The 20,886-nt window shown below is 44.1% G+C and overlaps 1 protein-coding gene across 1 annotated transcript in view; it reads right to left on the bottom strand.

The window, feature by feature from the left end:
• Positions 1-324: 324 nt before the first annotated feature.
• The window catches only part of LOC126455429 (cytochrome P450 6k1-like), a 42,602-nt gene continuing 22,040 nt past the window's right edge, over positions 325-20,886 (bottom strand). Inside the window, exons 4-6 of the mRNA XM_050091179.1 lie at positions 11,509-11,760; positions 7,718-7,969; positions 325-1,175 (exon numbers count right to left, since the gene is read on the bottom strand). Of these exons, the coding sequence (XP_049947136.1) occupies positions 1,012-1,175; positions 7,718-7,969; positions 11,509-11,760 (668 nt within the window). The 3' untranslated portion in view covers positions 325-1,011. The remainder of the gene's footprint in view (positions 1,176-7,717; positions 7,970-11,508; positions 11,761-20,886) is intronic.

Genomic DNA, 20,886 nt, shown 5'->3' with positions numbered 1-20,886 from the left:
CGAATGTGTAAGGTCTTTCCAGCGAAACTTCTGCAGGCATGCTTGGTCCGAGAAACTCACGATGACCATTTATTTTCTTTAGGTACCACGACCGACTGCTGATTAACTTTCTGGAACATGGAGAAACAATCAACACACAGCGGTACGTGGTAGACGGACACCATTATGTTGCAGGTTAATAACACCCGCTCACATGTTGCCAAGACTGTATCGACTGCACAGCAGAAGTTTCGCTGGGAAACCCCTTAAACGACTTCCATACAGTCCCGATCACTCCCGGTGCGATTTCCATATTTTTGAATCCGGGAGAAGGACATTCGTGGCCGTCGGCGATTTGCTTCGGACAGAGTGGTGGACGCCTGGGTTCAATCAGGGCTTCGTAGGCAACAGCAAACATTTTTCAATGAGGGTATTGACCCCCTTGTTTCACAGTGTGATGAATTTATTAACAGTTATCGCCATTAATTTTGAAATAATAAACAGTTTACTTACTTTTTCAACCTCTCACCTTTTCATTGGACTGCCCTTATATAAGAAGTAGTTGTTAGAAGCTACACTGGTAAAGCTTGGTATGGTTGAATGATGGATACAGAAGTCTTATCTGATGCAGTTAACTAAACCAATAATATTTTTAGTCACGGACAGGTGAGTTGAAAACATTGTGCACTCATGCAAAAAGTTACGGTTTCTTTCCAGAATGGTACAATCTGCTTGTGGAGGCAGAGAGAAAGTTCAGTGATCTGAATACGAGAGCTGAGCCTGCGTTGAGCGCTGTGCAGCAATCACTGTAAACTTTGGCGACACTCGGTCCGTAATGGGAGGAACAATATAAATGTGTGGCTACGAAGTCTTTCGCGACGTATTTCTTGAATAAAAATCTCTCGGTATAAATGTGTGAAAATGGTTTTGTAAGTGTATTTTATTATTAAAAACAGTACTGCTGCAAAGTAATCAGACGATTCAGTCACAGAGTGTCTTTAAGATTCTGTCTGGCTGGTACTGAATTTCCAATCATCGTTTCACAAATTTCAGTTCGATTTCCTTTGTGGGCGCGAGCATTACACCTCTGCTGTTGTAGGTGACGTGCCTGGTCGTCTTCTCCGTAGGTCGCACGCTGCACTTGGACAGGATGTTCACAAGTCCCACTTTGGTCTGCAGCAAACCGAGTCTCTTACCTGCAAAGTGAAAAGAGAACGTCAGATCTGTTTGCCTGTAACTTACGTCGGATTAAGATTCCAGGTATCTGGATAGCGCATGGGATTTGACAATGAAATAATTCAAATACATGTTTTGCCTTTGCTCTTCAGGTACTTTAGAAATATGAAAATGTGTACAACTTTTAAGTGCATTAATCATTCTGAAAATTGCAGAACTAATAAGAATAAATGTGAGTGAAGCAAACATGCAACTAGAAATTAGGTACAGGAAAATGCAAGTTATTAGAATTACAGATATGTGCATGATCCGTGATTTTGGGAACTTAGAATTATATTATGCCCCGTGTTGTAGATTAAATCTTAGGTACAGTTCACAGGAAGAGATTCTCATGATCTTGCCGGTGATTTTCCTACGACATCATTTGTATACGAGTTCAGAAACTATCGAAAGTTGTTGATAAAGCATTAAACCTTTCGACCAATGCGATTACTCAGTCAACATAAAAACAAACGGAGGTCGGCCCCGAACAAGCTGAAATACTAAATTCACCGACACGAAATACACTAAGGTTCCGCTGTCAGTACTGGTTTGAAAACCGAAATAATATTTATTGAGGTAAGTGATCGTAGAGTAGCAAATCAACTGATAACGACCAACAGTGGAGGAGCCATTGGGCTTGGTGAAGTAGGCTGTTGCGCATTCGTCGTTTATAGGTGATGGCAGGCCTATCAGGAGCCAACCTCCAGCCCTTGTAAACAGTTCGCACAAGAGGTTACCGCCCACTACGTGCATAGGTGGGCCCTTGCGGCAAGGGGGACGGCGTTCGAAAATATTCGCATCCTGCCACAGTGCAGATGAAAGGTTCAAACACACATGCGCACGTCCAGATGCAGATTTCTGTACGTCTCCCGAAAGTGACGGAAAAGATAACAACACCAAAAACAATTAATGTACAGTAATGAAATTTTTGAAATACATTTGTCTACGTAACGTATTTAAGTGATTAACATTGCATGATCACACGTTTACATAAGCGAGAAATATGCCACTGCAAATGTGAAATGCTGGTACAATAATACCCGGCGCAACCGTCAGAATGTTGAATGCATGTATTGTGTTGTACAGGTGCCGGAGACAGTTTGTGCTATTAACTTCCATGTCCGTTGCGCTTGAACTGACAGTGCAGGGACGGTTAATGTTGTTTGTGGATAACGCGGAAGTTATTCGATGATGACTCATATGTGCTGTGTTCGAGACAGATTTGGTGATCGAGCAGGCCAGGGCAACATGTCGACACTCTATATAGCGTGTTGCGCTACAGCAGCGGTATGTGAGCGATAGTATCCAGTTGAAAACCTCGTGGACTGCTGCTCACGAAGTACAGCACAGGCTGGTTGCAGATCCTCGACTGGTCTCCTTCCGACATAGAAACAGCCATCAATGGCACCGATACAGAATCAGCTTTCATCAGGCCTCTACCCTGCCCTCGAATTAGCTCTCTATTGACACCAGTGAAGCCACAAGTGGCGCCGATTTGGAGTCAGTGCAACGTAAGCTACACCGCGTCTGGCTCGAGTCTGTCCTTGAAGAAAATGATTTGTAACAGTTCTTTGTGCCACTGTGATGGCAACTGCTACTCAGATTTCTGCTGCAGGTACAGTATGATGCACCAGAGCCATACGGTGAACACGATGGTCTTCCCCCTGCGTAGTGCTACATGGCCTTCTGGAGCTTGGTCTCCTTGCGCCCGTACATTCTCGTGACCGCCGCTGCAAGCAATCATGTAACGTGGCTACACTCCTGTCACGTTTTTCTACAATATCGTAGAAGGAACACCCAGCTTTTCATAGCCCCACTACACGGCCTCATTTAAACTCAGTGATGCGCTCAGAACGGCGTCTTTGTCACCTGTAAGGCATACTTGACTAACATCAACCCACCACGTCCAACCTCAAAGGTAACTGACACTCACGACTGTTACAGTGCGCATTTAAAGCAAACCTGATCTTCATCGTCGTAGTGGCGCTACTAGCACTCTCTAATGCGACTGGAGTGAAATCTGAACAGACTCTGAGCATAGCTGGTGAATTAAATAAAAATTTAACTTCTACAGGGAATCATATAACTCAGTTGGCAAATGCCTTTCCGAGATTGATGTCTGGAATACTCCTGTGCGATAAAGACAAGGGGGAGACTGAATTAATAATTAATTCACTGAAGTACTCTCATGATCATGATGGAGTGCGTAGGAGAATATTAAAGTACTGTGCTGCAAACGTTAGCCCTGTATTTATCCACATTTGTAATTTTTCCTTGAGGAATGGTTGGTTTCCTGAACGATTAAAGCACTTGTTGGTAAAGCCGCTTTATAAAAAGGGAGAAAAGGATAACGTAGACAATTTTAAATCAGTTTCTATGTCATCACTTTTTTGCTAAAGTTATTGAAAAGGCTGTGTATGTAAGGATAATTGATCATTTTATGTCACACGATTTGCTATCAACTCTAAAGTTCGGCTTTAGAAGCCGCTTAACAACTGAAAATGCTATATTCTCTTTTCTCTGTGAGGTACTGGATGGGTTAAACAAAAGATTTCGAAAGCTTGGCATATTTTTTTATTTAAATAAGGTATTTGAATGTGTTGATCACAAAATATTGCTCCAGAAGTTGAACCATTATAGAATACGGGGAATAGCTCACAATTGGTTGAGCTCTTACTTTAGCAACAGACAGCAAAAAGTCATTACTCACAATGTCGAGAATGGCTGTGACGTGGGGTCTGAGTGGGGTATGCTCAATTGGGGATGCCCCAGGGATCAGTGTTGGGGCCACTCCTGTTCCATATTTACATAATCGATGTGCCCACTAGTATTATGGGTAACTTCTAAAATATTTCTGTTTGCTGATGACACTAACTTGGTATTAAAAGATGTTGTGTGTGACATAGGCTTGGTTTCACATAGAACAGTTCGTGACCTAAGTTCATGGCTTTTAGAAAATAAACTAACGCTAAATCTCAGTAAGGTTCAGTTTTTACAGTTTCTAACACAAAATTCAACAGAACCTGACTTTTTAATTTCACAGAATGGGCATATGATTAGTGAAACTGAACAGTTCAAATTTCTGGGTGTTCAGATAGTTAGTAAACTGTCGTGTAAAGCCCACGTCCAGGATCTTGTTCAAAGACTTATTGCTTCCGTTTTTACTATTCGAACGGTATCTGAAGCGAGTCGTCGTTCGACACGAAAATTAGTCTACTTTGCTTATTTTCATACGCTTATGTCGTATGGTATTATTTTTCGGGGTAACTCTTCCGATTCTAAAAGGATATTTTTGGCTCAGAAACGGGTGGTTCGGGCAATAAGTGGTGCAAGTCCACAAGCACTTGTCGACCCCTGTTCACGACTCTGGGTATTTTGACACTGGTCTCTCAATATATATATTCCTTACCGTCATTTCTTGTTAACAATATTAGCTTATTCTCAAGAATAAACAGCTTTCACTCAGTTAAAACTCGGCAGAAATCAAAAGTGCATTTGGATCTGACTTCCTTAACTCTTGTGCAGAAAGGTGTGCAGCATACTGCTGCATCCATTTTCAATAAGCTACTACTGGAATTCAAAAATCTTAGCAGTAATCACGCGCTTTCAAATCGAGCACATCAGGTGATGGAAGAGATTACCAGAATTAAAAACAACGAGTGACAGAATATAATAATCCTATTTTGGTTACATAAGGGTCGCGGATAACTCCCGGGGCCAAATATGTCCAGTTTTTCGAAACATATTTGTTTAACGGGTGAAACATTTTGCCTCAGTTCTGCTGTACAGCCCAAACTTGATAGTATACAGAATAAAAATGAAGCAGAAATAAAAAGCGGCCAATGCAGCAAACATTTCTTTCATTATGATCGGGACTGAGCTAGGTGGCGCACACTGGACTCGCATTTGGGAGGACGACGGTTCTAACCCTCGTCCGGCCATCCTCATTTAGGTTTTCCGTGATTTCCCTAAACCGCTTCGGGCAAATGCTGGGATAGTTTCTTCGACAGGGAACGGCCAACTTACTTCGCCATCCTGCCCTAATCCAATGGGACCGATGACCTGGCAGTTTGGTCCCCTCCCCCAAATCAAAGAACCAACCGATCGGCACGACTTGTCACTGGCAGTTTCAAAACTCACTGGAACTGCCGCTGTCAATGACTGCAGGTCCATTTCGTCCAGTCTTCGTACAGGGTACGGCGTGCAAAGGACGTTAGGAATCGTATACTCCGCATAGACCCATTGTTCACAGTGTGACGTAAAGCTGAACATCTTCATTGTGCCAAATGACACGAAAACTAGTGAGCAGCTGACTCGAGGAGAATAGTGCGGTCCGACGGGTCGCGAGTATGTCTCTTTTGAATGATGGAAGGAATCGAATACACAGTCTTTCGAATGAAACATTTAAGCCCCTGAATATAGAGGCAGTAGGTAGTTCTACAGTTTTGGGGATTGTTTTTCGTACTGTGACTTGGGCCCACTAATATAGCATATCGTGAGTTTGAACCAGGATGTATATTTCAACTTGCTCGGTGATCAGTTGTTCCGGTTCCTTGTCCATGTCCATTAATAGTATGCTGTGGACTCTCCAGTCCCCCAAGATGACAATAGCCGTGTTGACGGGTCCACACACACACTTTCCGCCTTTGTTGGATTTTCAGGAATCCTAATACACCTCGACTGCTCCGTTCAATCTCCCAAGCACTTAGTGTCATACAAAAGTCTGCGACTGTTTTGAACAGCAGGCGAAACGTAGAAATTACCTGAAATTTAAGAGTATTACTGGCTCCAACCCTCAGTTAATGGCATTAATTTCTTCATGTGTGGGTGTCAAACCTTCTGAGTCTAAACATTTCCGCTGGCAACCGGACTTCCCATATATGAACATTATTGAGCATGTCTGGGATGCCTTGCAACGTGCTGTTCAGAAGATATCTGCACGGGTCATGGTGTCTGTTACCTCCAGCACTACTTTAGATGTTAGTCGAGACCATGCCACGTCGTGTTGCGGCACTTTTGCTTGCTCGTGGAAGTCATACACGATATTAGGCAGGTGTACTAGACTCTAGTGAGTCTTTTTGATGTATCAAGTGTATTTGGCGTCCCCTTTAAACATGAACCACACTTTCGTCAGATTCTCCCAATAAACCGAGGTCGACCATTTGCCTTCCCTACTACCGTCCTTACGTGATCTTTCCATTTCCGGTCGCTTTGCAACGCTACACCTACATATTTAATCGATGGGACTGTGTCAAGCAGTACACTACCAATGTTGTATCCGAACATTACGGGATTGTTCTCCCTAATTATGTGCATTAACTTTCATTTCTCTATATTCAGAGCAAACTGCCATTCATCACAACGATTAGCGATTGTGTGCTCCTATAGTTTTTCGACGACGACACCTCACGCCTTACAACACAACGTCATCAGCAAACAGCCTCAGACAACCGCTCTTCCTGTCCGTCTATCAACTTCCCCGCGCACACATGACAATACCCCTGTTTCCGATGAAGACTGGTCGCCGAGGACAACGTACTGAGTTTTGTCACTTAAAAATCCTTCAGCCACTCGCATGTCTGGGCACCTATTCCAGATACTAGTTCCTTCGTTAAACGTCTGTAGTGGGTCACCGTGTTAAACGCTTTGCGGAAATCTAGGAGTAGGGAATCCACCTACTACTCCTAATCCTTCGTTTGCAGGATATCATGCGAGAAAAGAACAAGCTGAGTTTCCCCTGAGCGTGCTTGCTTTGTCTGGTACCTTTCATCCAGTGTGCCTATTACAACTAAAGAAAATATGTGATTCAAACTTTTTCTATTACATGGTAGTATTTCTAACCTATGATACTTCATTCTCTGTAGTAAACTTTGAAGTAGTTCAGTTCGTCATAAACACTGATAAGTGGATATAAATGCAGCTCTGTAAATATACAGCAAACAGTCTACTCGAGGAAACCTTTCAAACTAGTGTATCTGATCCAGGAAAACACACAACAAACCAACTAAACTTGGGAGAACGAAAAACCAGTCCAAGCTTCAAATATTTACTTTTTATTCATTCGACGATTAATTTCGGGCCGAGACCCACTTCCAAATCATCATAACATTGTCGAAAATGGCAGTTTCGAAGATTTTAAAAATGTGCAGTGAAGATTTACAGTGCATACAGGTAACTGTTCCCTGTATGCACTGTAAATGTTCATTCTACATTTTTTGACATATTCGAAGATGGCATTTTCGACAATGTTATGATGATTTTAAAATGAGCCTCCGTCCGAAACTAGTCATCGGAGGAATAAAAAGTGAAAATTTGCAGCTCGGACTGGTTTTTCTTTCTACTGATTAACAGAAGTTGCTGACGTAAGCTTCTCCAGCATCCTGAAAGCCCGTAAAATAAACTTAACTGTAGAGTAAATTTCTTTATCTATGTTTTATTGTCTACAGTGCTGATACTTCTAACTATAGTTGTATACTTATCTGTATCATGAACAATGATAGAACAACTGTAGGCAACAAACCAATGCAGATGTGAGGCCCGTCCCCGAATGGCAGGTACACGTAAGGGTTCCTCTTGGCCTTCTGCTCTTCTGAGAACCTCTCGGGGTCGTAGCGCTCTGGGTCAGGGAAGTGCTCCGGATCGTAGTGGAGGCCGAAGAGGCTGACGAGGATTCCCGTTCCTCTGTCCACGACGACGTTGCTGTCCGGGATCCTGTAGGGCTGCACGCAGTCGCGGTTCAGGAAAGACAGCGGAGGGTACTTCCTGAGCGTCTCTGGCAGAAAGCAAGAAGAGGGCACTGAGTCAGAGGCTACTGGCATCTAAAGCTAAGCAGCACAACTCACCACTGGAGCGCCGGCTGACACCTGTTGGAGGGGTCAATCTGGTTCTCATACAGTATGGGCGAAGGTTCACTATTATGACTGCTAAACTTTCGGAATACTATATTCTTTCATACGTAATAATCTGTAGGACAAGATAGTAATGTACATACGTGTGTATACCAGTATCAAACTGTTCAAATAATTACTGTCTTGCAGCTAATTTGGACAGCTCTGTATCAATATCCATCAGATTCCACAACTTGAGAATATTGCTTACCATGTATGCGTTCTTTTCAATTAAGATGCATATCATGTTAAATCTATGGAAGAAATTGGGCTGGGAACATCGTACATCAGCTAGCTAAATACGCCGATAATCGCAAACTCTTATAGCCCTCCGAAGATTTCGAGAGCTTTGTGGTGTCAACCTAAAGTAAAAATATTAACGTTCGTGAACAGATGTCCCGCAGTAGAATTCAGATTCGAAACTTTTGTCCAGCTCAAACAGTTCACTTCCCTTGTAATTAGCTGTCGTCGATTGAAAGAGACCTTCATAAATCAATCGAGTTCCTCTGGACGAAGATCACAAACGTACAGTAGCTTAGCGAAATTTTCACCCAAACCTTTAGACGGTGTGTCAGTATCTCAGTTCAAATATTGAACAGTTCTGCGGTGAGACCATGTGACTAGTCTCCTTCAGCCATTTGGATCCACCGCACTGACCCAGTACAGACGTGAAGGCAAGATCATACCCTCGTGCTTCATACCATGCCAACCGGGCGACTATCACGTCTGTTTCGAGTTGTGGCCATTCCATTTCTGCAGAATACTGGATCAACTACAGGCCAGGAAAGTACGAGAGAGCGTCTTTCTTGTCTTCGAAACACAATCCCGTCCGTCTGGTATTCCTGCCGTTTTACGCGACAACTCCGCCAAATTAACTCTTACAGCAGGCGCCCGTTTCCACTTCACATCTGCAGTTGAGGCCTCGAATCACTCAATGGTACCAGCTTTAAAACTGACACAGCTTCAACTTGTCACAAAAGGCCAGTTTAGTAAATATTTACCATCCTACTTGAGACGTCCTTTTCAGCTTAATTCTATTCCATTTATTCTCATCTAATTTACATTTGTCTAAAATGAAAGATACACAGAAGAGCCAAAGAAACTGACAAATCTGTCTAACATCATCTATGGCCCCGCGAGAGCACAGAAGTGCCGCAACACGACGTGGCATGGACTCGACTAATGTCTGGAGTAGTGCTGGAGGGAGCTGACACCATGAATCCTGCAAGGTAGTCCATAAACCCGTAAGAGTACGAGGCGGTGAAGATATCTTCTGAACAGTACGTTGCAAGGCATCCCAGATATGCTCACTGGAGAGTGGCCATCGGAAGTGTTTAAATTCATATGGATAACATATCTAAATATTCACAAAAACCAAAGCATTCCCGTCGTTATTCCACAGGAGATGTTGGTTCACTATCTCCGTCTTTAGAAACTCTTGATCGTAAGTATTCTCCGATTTTGGATTCAGGCAGAAAGTACGGTACACAAGCACTATGCAAGGCGGAAGTTTCTTGTGGTTATTTAGCTTTTCTAGGGCCCCTTTCGCTACCTCTTGCAGCTCATGAGCGTTTGTCAGTGTTTAATTTCATTCTTGGTTTGCAATCCGGTTATCAGTTTTAAATTTAATGTATATTTGACAATTCTCTTTTTTTGTTACAAGGGAACACAGGTTTAAATATATATTAAAACTTGGTCGTCATGCCCATTCCTGAAATGGCTGTAATTATGTTCTCACAAAAAAAAACCAATACAGACAATTTCAATGTGAAACTAAATGCTGAAATTACACTCCTACCCAGTATCACACAAACCATAAACATTAATTTAAAACTTGGAATGCATACAAATTAGTGATTGTCTTGTATCACTTCCGGAAGTACTACAAATATGAGACTTCGAAACACACTTCGCCACACTTAACTTTCAGTGGACATGCTAAGTAGACACTCTAAGGGAAAAAACCACACACTACGAAGGAATTTTCCGAATGGGACCGAAATGGGTAGATGAGATGTACTTGTACAGACAAACAATTTCAGTACAGAAAAAGTAGATTATTTATTCAGTAGAAAGAGCTTCAGAAACTGAGCAAGTCAATAACGAGCTGGCCCTTCTCTGGGCCTTATGCGAGCGATTATTCGGCTTGGCATTCATCAATAGACTGGTTGGATCTCCTGTTGAGGAATATCGTGGAAAATTCCGTCCAATTGACGTTTTACAAATCCTGACCTGGTTAGAGGCCACTACCCATAATGCACCAAATTTTCCCAATTACTGAGAGATCTGACGACCTCGCTGCCCAACTTGAGATTTGTGAAGCACGAAAACAAGCAGTGGAAACTCTCGTCGTCTGCCAGCGGGCATTGTGTTGCTGAAAGATAAGGCCACCATATCTTGCCATAAAGGCAACCAAACGGGGCGTAAATCTCGCCGAGGTACTGCTGTGCTGTATGTAAGGCTGCCGCGGATGACAACGAACTGGGTCCAGCTACGAAACGAAACGGCACCCTGGTCACTGTAGCTCGTTACCCATATGGAAGACCACAGCCCGTTTAGTATCCACCCACTAACTGGACCGTCTCGAGACACGTCTTCGACTGAATTTCATTGACTGGAGTAGAAGTGTATTCAGTGATGAGTCGCGCTTCGAACTGAGCCGTGAGACCAGCGAAGACGTGTCTGGAGGAGCCCCAACGTCGACGGTATGCTACTCCCCGTTTTGTTGCACTTCATGGCAAGTCATCCTGGCCTTACATTTCAGCAAGATAAGGCCCGTTCGCACACAGCGAACGTTTGTACTGCTTGTCTTCGTGACTGCCAAACCCCATCTTGGGCAGCAAGGTCACCATATCTCTCTCCAATTGGGAAAGTTTGGAGCACAACGGAAGGCGCCCTCCCACCAGATCGGGATGTTGACGACCTAACGCACCAATATGACAGAATTTGATACGACATCCCTCAGGAGGTCATCCAGTAACTCTTTCAAACAGCACCAAACTTACACAAGGACCAGAGGTGGACCAACGCTTTATTGACTTGTTGATTTGTGAAGATCTTTCTCTTGAATAAATCATCAAACTTTCCGAAATTGTAATCATTTGTTTGCCTGTCATGTACGTAACATCTACCGATTTCCATCCCCTTCGCATAATTCCTTCGTGGTGCGTCGCTTTTATTTTTTTCTTCCTTTGTGCGTATTACTGAACACAGAGATCTCACTTCTTAGAAATCCACAAATCTGTTAACGGATGTCGGGGGAATATACATTGCACGATATGGACTGTTTATTCTCCTGACAGTTACCTGTCTCGACTACAAGAAGCAAAGTGAAACTCAGAAATGACAAAATTGTACATGGTCCCCGTTTTAACTCTAGCGTCCATGTCACTGCAGAATAAAGGTAGAAAGTTATGAAACTTACCAGACACCACTTTGTCCAGATAGGACATCTCCGCTATGCCGTCGTACGTAATATTGCCGTCATGTCGCTGCAGCACAGAGTCTATCTCCAGCTGCAGATTACTTTGGATGTCCTCATGCAGCGCCAGTTCGTATAAACTGTAGCTGATTGTGGACGCCGAAGTCTCGAAGCCCCCAGCGAAGAAGCCAAGACATTCTGCCGCCAGGTCCTCCAATGAAAAATCTGTAGTGGCGTAATGTTTTGATTCTGTTACTGATTAAGAAGAAACACCGACCTTTTAGTGAATCTACGGTGAATTGATTTTGATTTACTGTCGTATTGTGATATAGCGCCGTAACATTACCTGAGTGACTCCTGTCTGTGTAAATGGGTAAGTTATCTTTCTTCGCTGACAATGTCACATTTACAAAAAAAAAAAAAAAAAAAAAAAAAAAAAAAAAAAAAAAAAAAAAAAAAAAAAAAAAGAAAAGAAAATGGTTCAAATGGCTATGAGCACTATGGGACTTAACTTCTAACGTCATCAGTCCCCTAGAACTTAGAACTACTTAAACCTAACTAACCTCAGGACATCACACACATCCATGCCCGAGGCAGGATTCGAACCTGCGACCGTAGCGGTCGCGCGGTTCCAGACTCTAGCGCCTTTAACCGCTTGGCCACCCCGGCCGGCGATCACACTTAATATTACCTACTTCTGGGAGGTGATGTAGCGGCTGTATTTTATTAGTAATAATGGGCAGTATTCACCCACTTTAATGTTGTTTCACACACGTTCAGAGCACATTACGAAGAGAATGCTCTCGTCATCTGACTGTCAAAACTGAACACACGCAGTTAAAACACTAAAGCTCTAACACCACATTTTCGGCGTTCAGGAAGTAAAATGAAATAAAAATGCAATGGGCTGTGGATCTATCTAGATCCTCGTTTAAGATCGTTTCTTTCTGTCCTTGACTGTGACATCACACTCAGAATATACGCACAATGCCGTGCCCATCTCAGCTGTAGGTTCTAGGAGTCCCCAGTTGATGCTTCACCTAGTGTCCGCCGGATGTTATTGCTGTCTCCTACACACGAGGTACAACTGAACGCTATCTGATTAATAGTATCCGTACATCTGTTAGTGGACATAATATAAGGTGTGTGCACCCTTCCACTTGGTGAAATCTTGATCCCTGCTGTGGACACCCTCAAAGACAGCCCATTTTTCCACCGGTGCCTAGGCCAGAGAAGGTAGCGGCGAAGGAGTGACGTCCACATTCTAACTCATCCTAAAGGTGTTGCATTGAGTTCAGGTCTGGTATCTGGGCAACTCAATATACTTCTGGAATGTTATGTCATTTCCTCGCAGGTACAGGTTTATGACAGTCTGCATTGCAATGCTGACGAAATCATCGCCTCCAAAAAGTTCCTCTATTGTTCGCAGTTCACAATGCTGTTTTTGTCTTCATGTCCTTCATGATTTAGTGTTTTAAAGCGCGATAAGGAGGACACATACCAAACACGCAAAACATCCCTATACCGTAACACCACCTCCAATGTGCTTCTCTGTTGGCGCTATATTTGAAAGGAGGTCACATTATGCAGGCTTTCGCCAAACCCATTCATCGGATTTTCAGATGGTCTAGCGTGACTAATCGTTCCAAATCAGTCGTTTCCAGTCATCCACTGTACACCACCTACAGTATCGCTTATCTTTTACTACAGAAAAGTGTGGGTTATGAGGAGCTACTTGACTTTTATAACCCGTTCTTTTAAATTCCCTACTCAGAGTCACTGTCCTAGCTGGGCTGCTGATAGCACTTCGGAACTCTCGAGCATTTCGTTCCACTCTCCTCCTGCTCGTTTCTACAACCACCCTGCGCGATGTTGGCCGGTCCCTGTCCCTCAGTACATCAATTATAACTAGTCTTTGTTTATCTGTGACTGATTATTTGCGTCCTCTGTTCAGAATCATATCACCAACAGTCAACTTGAGCAGCTTCCGAAACGCTGAAATGTCTCTTGTGCATTTGTTTCTCAGATGACATCCAGTGGTATGCTGGAAGTCAATGACCTCTGCTGACCGACCCATTTCGCTGTTACTACACTACTCGCCATTAAAATTGGTACACCTCGAAGATGACGTGCTACAGACGCGAAATTTAACCGACAGGAAGAACATGCTGTGATATGCAAATGATTAGCTTTTCAGAGCATTCACTCAAGGTTGGTGCCGGTGACGACACCTACAACGTGCTGACATGAGGAAAGTTTCCATCCGACTTCTCATACACAAACAGCAGTTGACCGTCGTTGCCTGGTGAAACGTTGTTGTGATGCCTCGCGTAAGGAGGAGAAATGCGTACCATCACGTTTCCGACTTTGATAAAGGTCGGAATGTAGCCTATTGCGACGGCGGTTAATCGTTTCGTGACATTGCTGCTCGCGTTGGTCGAGATCCAATGACTGTTAACAGAATATGGAATCAGTGGGTTCAGGAGGGTAATACGGAACGCCGTGCTGGATCCCAACAGCCTCGTGTCACCAGCAGTCGAGATAATAGGTAGCTTATCCGCATGGCTGTAACGGATCGTGCAGCCACGTCTCGACTCTGAGTCAACAGATGGGGACGTTGGCAAGACAACAACCATCTGCACGAACAGTTCGACGACGTTTGCAGCAGCAGCTCAGAGACCACGGCTGCGTTTACCCTTGACGCTGCGTTACAGACAGGAGCGCCTGCGATGGTGTACTCAACGACGAACCTGGGTGTACGAATGTCAAAACGTCATTATTTTCGGATGAATGCAGGTTCTGTTTACAGCATCATGATGGCCGCATCCGTGTTTGGTGACATCGCAGTGAACGCACATTGGAAGCGTGTATTCGTCATCGCCATACTGGCGTATCACGCGGCGTGATGGTATGGGGTGCCATTGGTTACACGTCTCGGTCACCTGCTGTTCGCATTGACGGCACTTTGAACAGTGGACGTTACATTTCAGATGTGTTACGAATCGTGGCTCTACTCTTCATTCGATCCCTGCGAAACCCTACATTTCAGCAGGATAATGCACGACTGCATGTTGCAGGTCCTGTAAGGGGCCTTTCTGGATACAGAAAATGTTCGACTGCTGCCCTGGCCCGCGCATTCTCCAGATCTCTCACCAATTGAAAACGTCTGGTCAATGGTGGCCGAGCGACTGGCTCGTCACAATACGCCAGTCATTACTCTTGGTGAACTGTGGTATCGTGTTGAAACTGCATGGGCAGCTGTACCTGCACGCGCCACCCAAGCTCTGTTTGACTCAATGCCCAGGCGTATCAAGGCCGTTACTACGGCCAGAGGTGGTTGTTCTGGGTACTGATTTCTGAGGATCTATGCACCCAAATTGCCATAAAATGTAATCACATGTCAGTTCTCGTATAATATATCTGTCCAATGAATACCCGTTTATCATCTGCATTTCTTCTTGGTGTAGCAATTTTAATGGCCAGTAGTGTAATTCTGTACTGACAATACATTACTTCGTGCATCAGTTTGAACATGTGTGTCCACCTCTCGGAAGATCTAGTGGTCAAGCTCGCATGTCGTAGGGGTGTACAGATACATGTGGACAGGTGGTGAATGAACAGCAGCTGCTGATGCTTCTGCTGGGCCCTGTTGCTGTCCACAGTTGAAGAGCACACGGCCTCTTCCTCGGTTGTAGAGTGTGAGCGATGGTTAAGCACCGAAATGGGCGATCTTAAAATTAAATCAGGGCCAACAGTGCAATGCGTCTTTACTTCAAGTTATTTCATGAATCCCACAATGGATTGTTAGAGCTTTAGTTTTTAAACCGTACGAGTCGAGTATTGACGACCTGATAATGATAGTACTGTCTCTATAGACGTGTTTTTGTGTAACGCACGTTTTAACCAGTTGAGCGTTACAAATTGTTACTGAATGCCGCATTGTGTGGGAACTGCTAGTGCCGTGGTTAAAGTACGTTTGGTGAGTGACCTAAGATTCTGCTTGTGGCATACATACACAACTGTTAACAACATACACAACCACTGACACGACTCAAGGGGCAGAGCCACTATTCCTGTTCTGCCACTTGAGTGATTCCTGCCTGACACATCCACGAGGCGGGCGTGGACACCCTACATATCAATAGGTTGAAGTGATAGAATGCTGAGTTCAGGCAGGGACTCAATTTCGTGGGAAGTAGAACGGAACCTATGCCTGGGGTTACAGCTGAAGGGGTACAGAAGGAGACATCGTGTTATACGGCAGTGTATACCCAAACTGTCGCGCAATATGTTTCATAACGTTGTATGCACGTCACCATGGTCGACGTAGTTGACAATTTAACGCTACATAATAACTGAAGACCGCAAATTACTTCTGTGAGGGGCATGTTACTGTCTGCAGCCTTGGAGAGCTTTTCTAGCTTGCTCGCAACGTGGGAGTTTACTTAAAAGGACGAGGGAGAGTCACAAACATGTTTAGGGTTGAAAGCTCTGCTTCAGATGAGGTAGGTGAAGCAGAATTCTCTTTGTTGCACCTCTGCACACCAGGAAGCCCGGAGATCCAACTACCATAGGTAAAACTGTATTCTTCAAGAAACTAAGAGGAATCCTTTTAGAAAATATAAAATCTCAGCCAGGTGCAGCCTTCAGAGACGGCAGAGCATGCACGATACCTGTCATTTTCCTTAGAAGCGACGCCACTGCAGGAATGTTTGATTAAAATCCTTGCAATGGGTTTTCCGATAGGCTCATATTTATTTCTGCAGAATGTACATCTACGTGCAAGCCCTTTTATTTATCAGTTTCAGAATCGTGTCATATAGTGGGAGAGGTTTTGTGCTTTGCTCCCCATAGCACAGCATAATTGGTTGATGACAACAAAATCTGCACAAGGAGGAGCTTGTTGTACTTATTTACAAAATTATTACTGGTTGAGACTCGTAACGTGTACTGCAGCTGGCTGGTGCGATTGCTACACTGGCAAAAACTGCAAAGTTCCACAGGGTTCAGATATACAACTCTTGCTGCTGGGAGATGGAAGAGTAAAGACTTGCTGACATATGACCAATGAGACGAGGCTTGCCTGGTACAGAGAGCGAGCGGGACTCCGATCTGCCATGCTGCTGTCGCCTTCCACCTCCATACCGTACAAGGGTAGCACGATAGAGCCGGCGATGCGGTCACCGAGTAGAGGGGGAAGTGGCGCTAGTTAAGCTTCATCAGGAGGTACTGCACAGTTTTTACATTTTCAGCCACTTACTTGCTTTAATCACGCACTTCAGTGATTCTACTGATGTTCATATTTATACTTCCGGGTTAGTTTTTGAAACCATTAATCATTCTTGGATTCGCTGGCCATATCCACGGTTTATTCTCATGATTACTGTTTTATGTATTGTGCTCATCGAAATATGCTGAGGTTAGAGTTCACAGTTACAATCCATTGTCCATTCACTAAATGTTCATGTACTTATCTGAATGGGTAATTCATGTGTTGACGCTTTATAAAATGGTTCAAATGGCTCTGAGCACTATGGGACTTAACATCTGAGGTCATCAGTCCCCTAGAACTTAGAACTACTTAAACCTAGCTAACCTAAGGACATCACACACATCCATGCCCGAGGCAGGATTCGAACCTGCGACCGTAGCAGTCGCGCGGTTCCGGACTGAAGCGCCTAGAACCGCTCGGCCACCGTGGCCGGCGTGATGCTTTATAGTAATGAAGGAAATTGTTACAGTGCCTACTTGATTCTGTTGTAGGTAGATGAGCTCCTTCATTAACATATCCATGTGTGTTGCAGTGCCCATATTTTCGTGCTTTATTTTCACGTCCCTATTAGGTATGAGACAATAAGATATCTCCATTGCACGACATTGGTATTTCATTAAATATTGCGTGTTTACACAGGAATTTGTTGACCTTTTGACAGGATATTTTCAAGGTGTAGGACCCTCTGATGCAGGTGGTCAAACTTTTCTTCAATCAACGAAAGAAACAGGATTCTGAGCAGATGTCTAAAGCTATTAATTTAATAACGGAGAAAATTCTGGGACACATTTCCAAGCTGCAAAAATATTTGATGTTGCTCAGACTACACTTTTTCGTCTGGATAAATCTGAAACTTCTCATGAAAAGTATGCAACTGCAGCAGATTTAGAAGATACAACTGTGCTGCCGGTGAATCTCGAAGAGACGCCGGTTGTTTGCTGGCTACACATGAAGTGTCTTTTCTACTGAAATCTTCCCTCTCCATGGCTACTGTGTAGCAACCTTAGTGATGAACTTTCAGTAAGAAAAGCAGTGTATGTTGGAACTCAGACTGTTTTTCTTACTGAAAATCTTTTCTAAAGGTTAAAGAGAAGGGAAATTCTCCGGATGCATATCAGCTGGGTATCAGGAACGATATCAACAATCATTTTGGTAGCAGTTTCATTGAAGGAGAGGACTCGCTGACAAAGTTTTTCAGGAGGCACATAAGCATTTTATCAGTTCAGAAGTCAACTCGGATATCACAGGTCATTGGCTCTGGAATCAGCCGATAATGAATCTCATAATCTTTCGATATTCCTCATGAACGGCTTCTTTAGCACAGATTCCCTACTGAAAGATTATTCAGTGTAACGAAAAAGTTTGTCGGTCGTTCAAAGCAAACTTCCCCACATCGTACGCCATAAGAGGAAGTGACAGATAGGAGCGTCATTGTACGGATGATCACTGGTGGTTCTTCCTCCAATGATCATCTTCCTGAAGAAGACAATGAACCAGCAGTTAATGAGAGGAGCATCAGTTGCGTCTATTTCTGCTTGTCATTCCTGTGGCTGAGTAGAGAAATCTGTTCAAGTAGCGGTTTGCACATTTCATTTACGAAACCTGAGTAAGGAGTCCCTTGTGCTTCTCGTCCTAGATGGCCATTACAGTCACAGCAAAAACGTTGAGGTAATTGCACTCCCTAGGAGTCATATAGTTCGTCCAGTTAACCTCCCTCCTCACTGCACTCATGAGATTGAGCCACCGGATAAAGCCATCATGGGATCCCTCAAGATCTACTGCAGCGAATGGACACAAGACAGAACACTGGGACCATTTGATGTTGCAGAAGAATTTGGTCGAGCCTGTCAGTGGGTTCAGGGTCACTAGCAGTTTCCCTGTCAACAAAAAAGTGTTCAGAGAACATGACTTCGTTGCTAAAAACGATAGATGTCGAGAGAATAGAGCTACCCAACGTCCTGTCGAGTGAGAAAGTCAAGCGGTGCTGAATGCGCATGAAACGATAGCAGGTTAGTAGAATTAGAATTATTTATTGCCTGTTAAAACAAAGCCTTGATAAGCTATTCTACATTGCTCAAAACAATCTACACTTCATGAATAAAGACACAGCATTTTCCGTTTGCCACAGTCGTCTGCTGTCCCAGTTACTATGGAGTTCCAGTGACATAGCGCCTACACAGCAAAGACGACATGAAACTGCGAGACACCAAAAGATTCAGAGCAGGCCTTGACATTTCTCCAGTCCGCAGCTCGTGGTCTCGCGGTAGCGTTCTTGCTTCCCGAGCACGGGGTCCCGGGTTCGATTTCCGTTGGGGTCAAGGATTTTCTCTGCCTCGTGATGACTGGGTGTTGTATGTTGTACTTAGGTTAGTTAGGTTTAAGTAGTTCTAAGTTCTAGGGGAGTGATGACCATAGCTTTTAAGTCCCATAGTGCTCAGAGCCATTTGAACCATTTTTTTGACATTTCTCCCTATAAAGAAATGGAACCCTTACTTGAAGCAAGAGGATCTAAACGCCCATAGACATCACCCAGAAATGATTTTGGGGCAAAGAGAATCTCAAAGGAGCTTGAAAAGAGAAAATAGCCCCAAACCACTGACTTCAGTGATACAGACATAGTGGAACTGCTTGACTCCACTAACAAAGAGGAGGTCAGGATGCATTCTGCAACAGGAAGTGGAGATACAGAATGCTTTTTGTGAAGCAAAATTTCCCGCGACGTTGTGGGTAATACCTGGTACAACGAATACAATGCGAAGGCGCATTTAAGGTGTCCCGGTTGTGGTAAATATCAGTATATTTATGATGTTTGTGCTTCAAAAAACATTTCATTGACTACAGTTTCTACTGTTCCATATCCCCGTCGATATTCCATAACCCTCACATTTTTCTGTCTTCAGTTTTCTGATATAAGGGACGTTCAAAAAGAAACGAGTTGGAGGCATAATTGCAGAAACCAGTACCTGTATGAGTATTGACCCTGGCTGTTGAGACACTTCTCCCACTGTGACACAAGGCGGTGAATGGCTATCTCATAAAATTCTCCGGACTGCGATGTTAACCAGTTCCGCACATACAGCTGGACGTCGTCCAAGGTGAATCTTTGCTCCTCAGAGACTTTTTAAGGGGACCAAAAATGGTCTTATCACATGAAGAGAGGTCCGGACTGAATTGACGGTGGCCGAGTAACTCCCATTTGAATTTCTGCAGGAGTGGCGCGACTGTGTTGGCCGTATGAGTCGTGGAGCAGAATGGCCCCGCGTGTGAGATTGCCGGGTCGTTTTGATTTGATCGCTTGGTGAAGGGTGGTCAGGGTTGTCCCGTGCTGCAGGAAGTGAATCAGAAGGGAGCCGTCTTGGTCAAAGAAGACACGACGTCCAGCTGTACGTGCGGAACTGGTTAACATCGCAGCCCCGGGAATTGTATGTGACAGTCATTCACCGCCTTGGGTGACAGTGGGACAAGTGTCTCAACAGCCAAGGTGAATACCTCTAACATACAGGTACTGGTTTCTGCAATTATGCCTCCGGCTCATTTCCTTGTGAACGCGCGTTATAATAATTTACACATTTTACACTGCTGGCTACAGTAAATGCAACACCAAGAAAGACAAGAGGTAGCACAACAAGATTTATTTTGTAGATAACATGTTGACCAAGTATCAAATGATTACGTTTACAGACGTCTGTGACATGTGGTTCCTGCCAGAATCAGTAGCCAGAGTAGCCGCCATTGTTGGAGATCACCGCTGCCACACGTCTCGGCATTGAGTCAAAGAGACGTTGGATGTGTTCCTGGGGTACAGCAGCCCAGGCAGCTTCCACACGTTGCCAAAGATCATCTGGTGTGGCAGCTGGGGATGTAATCTGGGTCACTCGTTGAGCAACCATGGACCACATGTTTTCTATCGGCGAAAGATCCGGAGAGCGAGCCGGCCAGGGAAGCAATTCAATCTGGTTATTGACGAAGAACCTTTGGACAATGCGTGCCACGTGTGGTCGCGCATTATCCTGTTGAAATATGGCTGTGGCCGAGCCCTGAACGTAAGGAAGGACAACTGGCTCCAGCACCTCGGATATGTAGCGCCGGCTATTTAAAGTACCCGCAAT

The sequence above is a fragment of the Schistocerca serialis genome, chromosome 2 (genome assembly GCF_023864345.2).
Source record: "Schistocerca serialis cubense isolate TAMUIC-IGC-003099 chromosome 2, iqSchSeri2.2, whole genome shotgun sequence".
Classification (NCBI taxonomy): domain Eukaryota; kingdom Metazoa; phylum Arthropoda; class Insecta; order Orthoptera; family Acrididae; genus Schistocerca; species Schistocerca serialis.
Note: the sequence above shows the minus strand (reverse complement) of the source record. Positions and strands in the feature narration are given on the sequence as shown.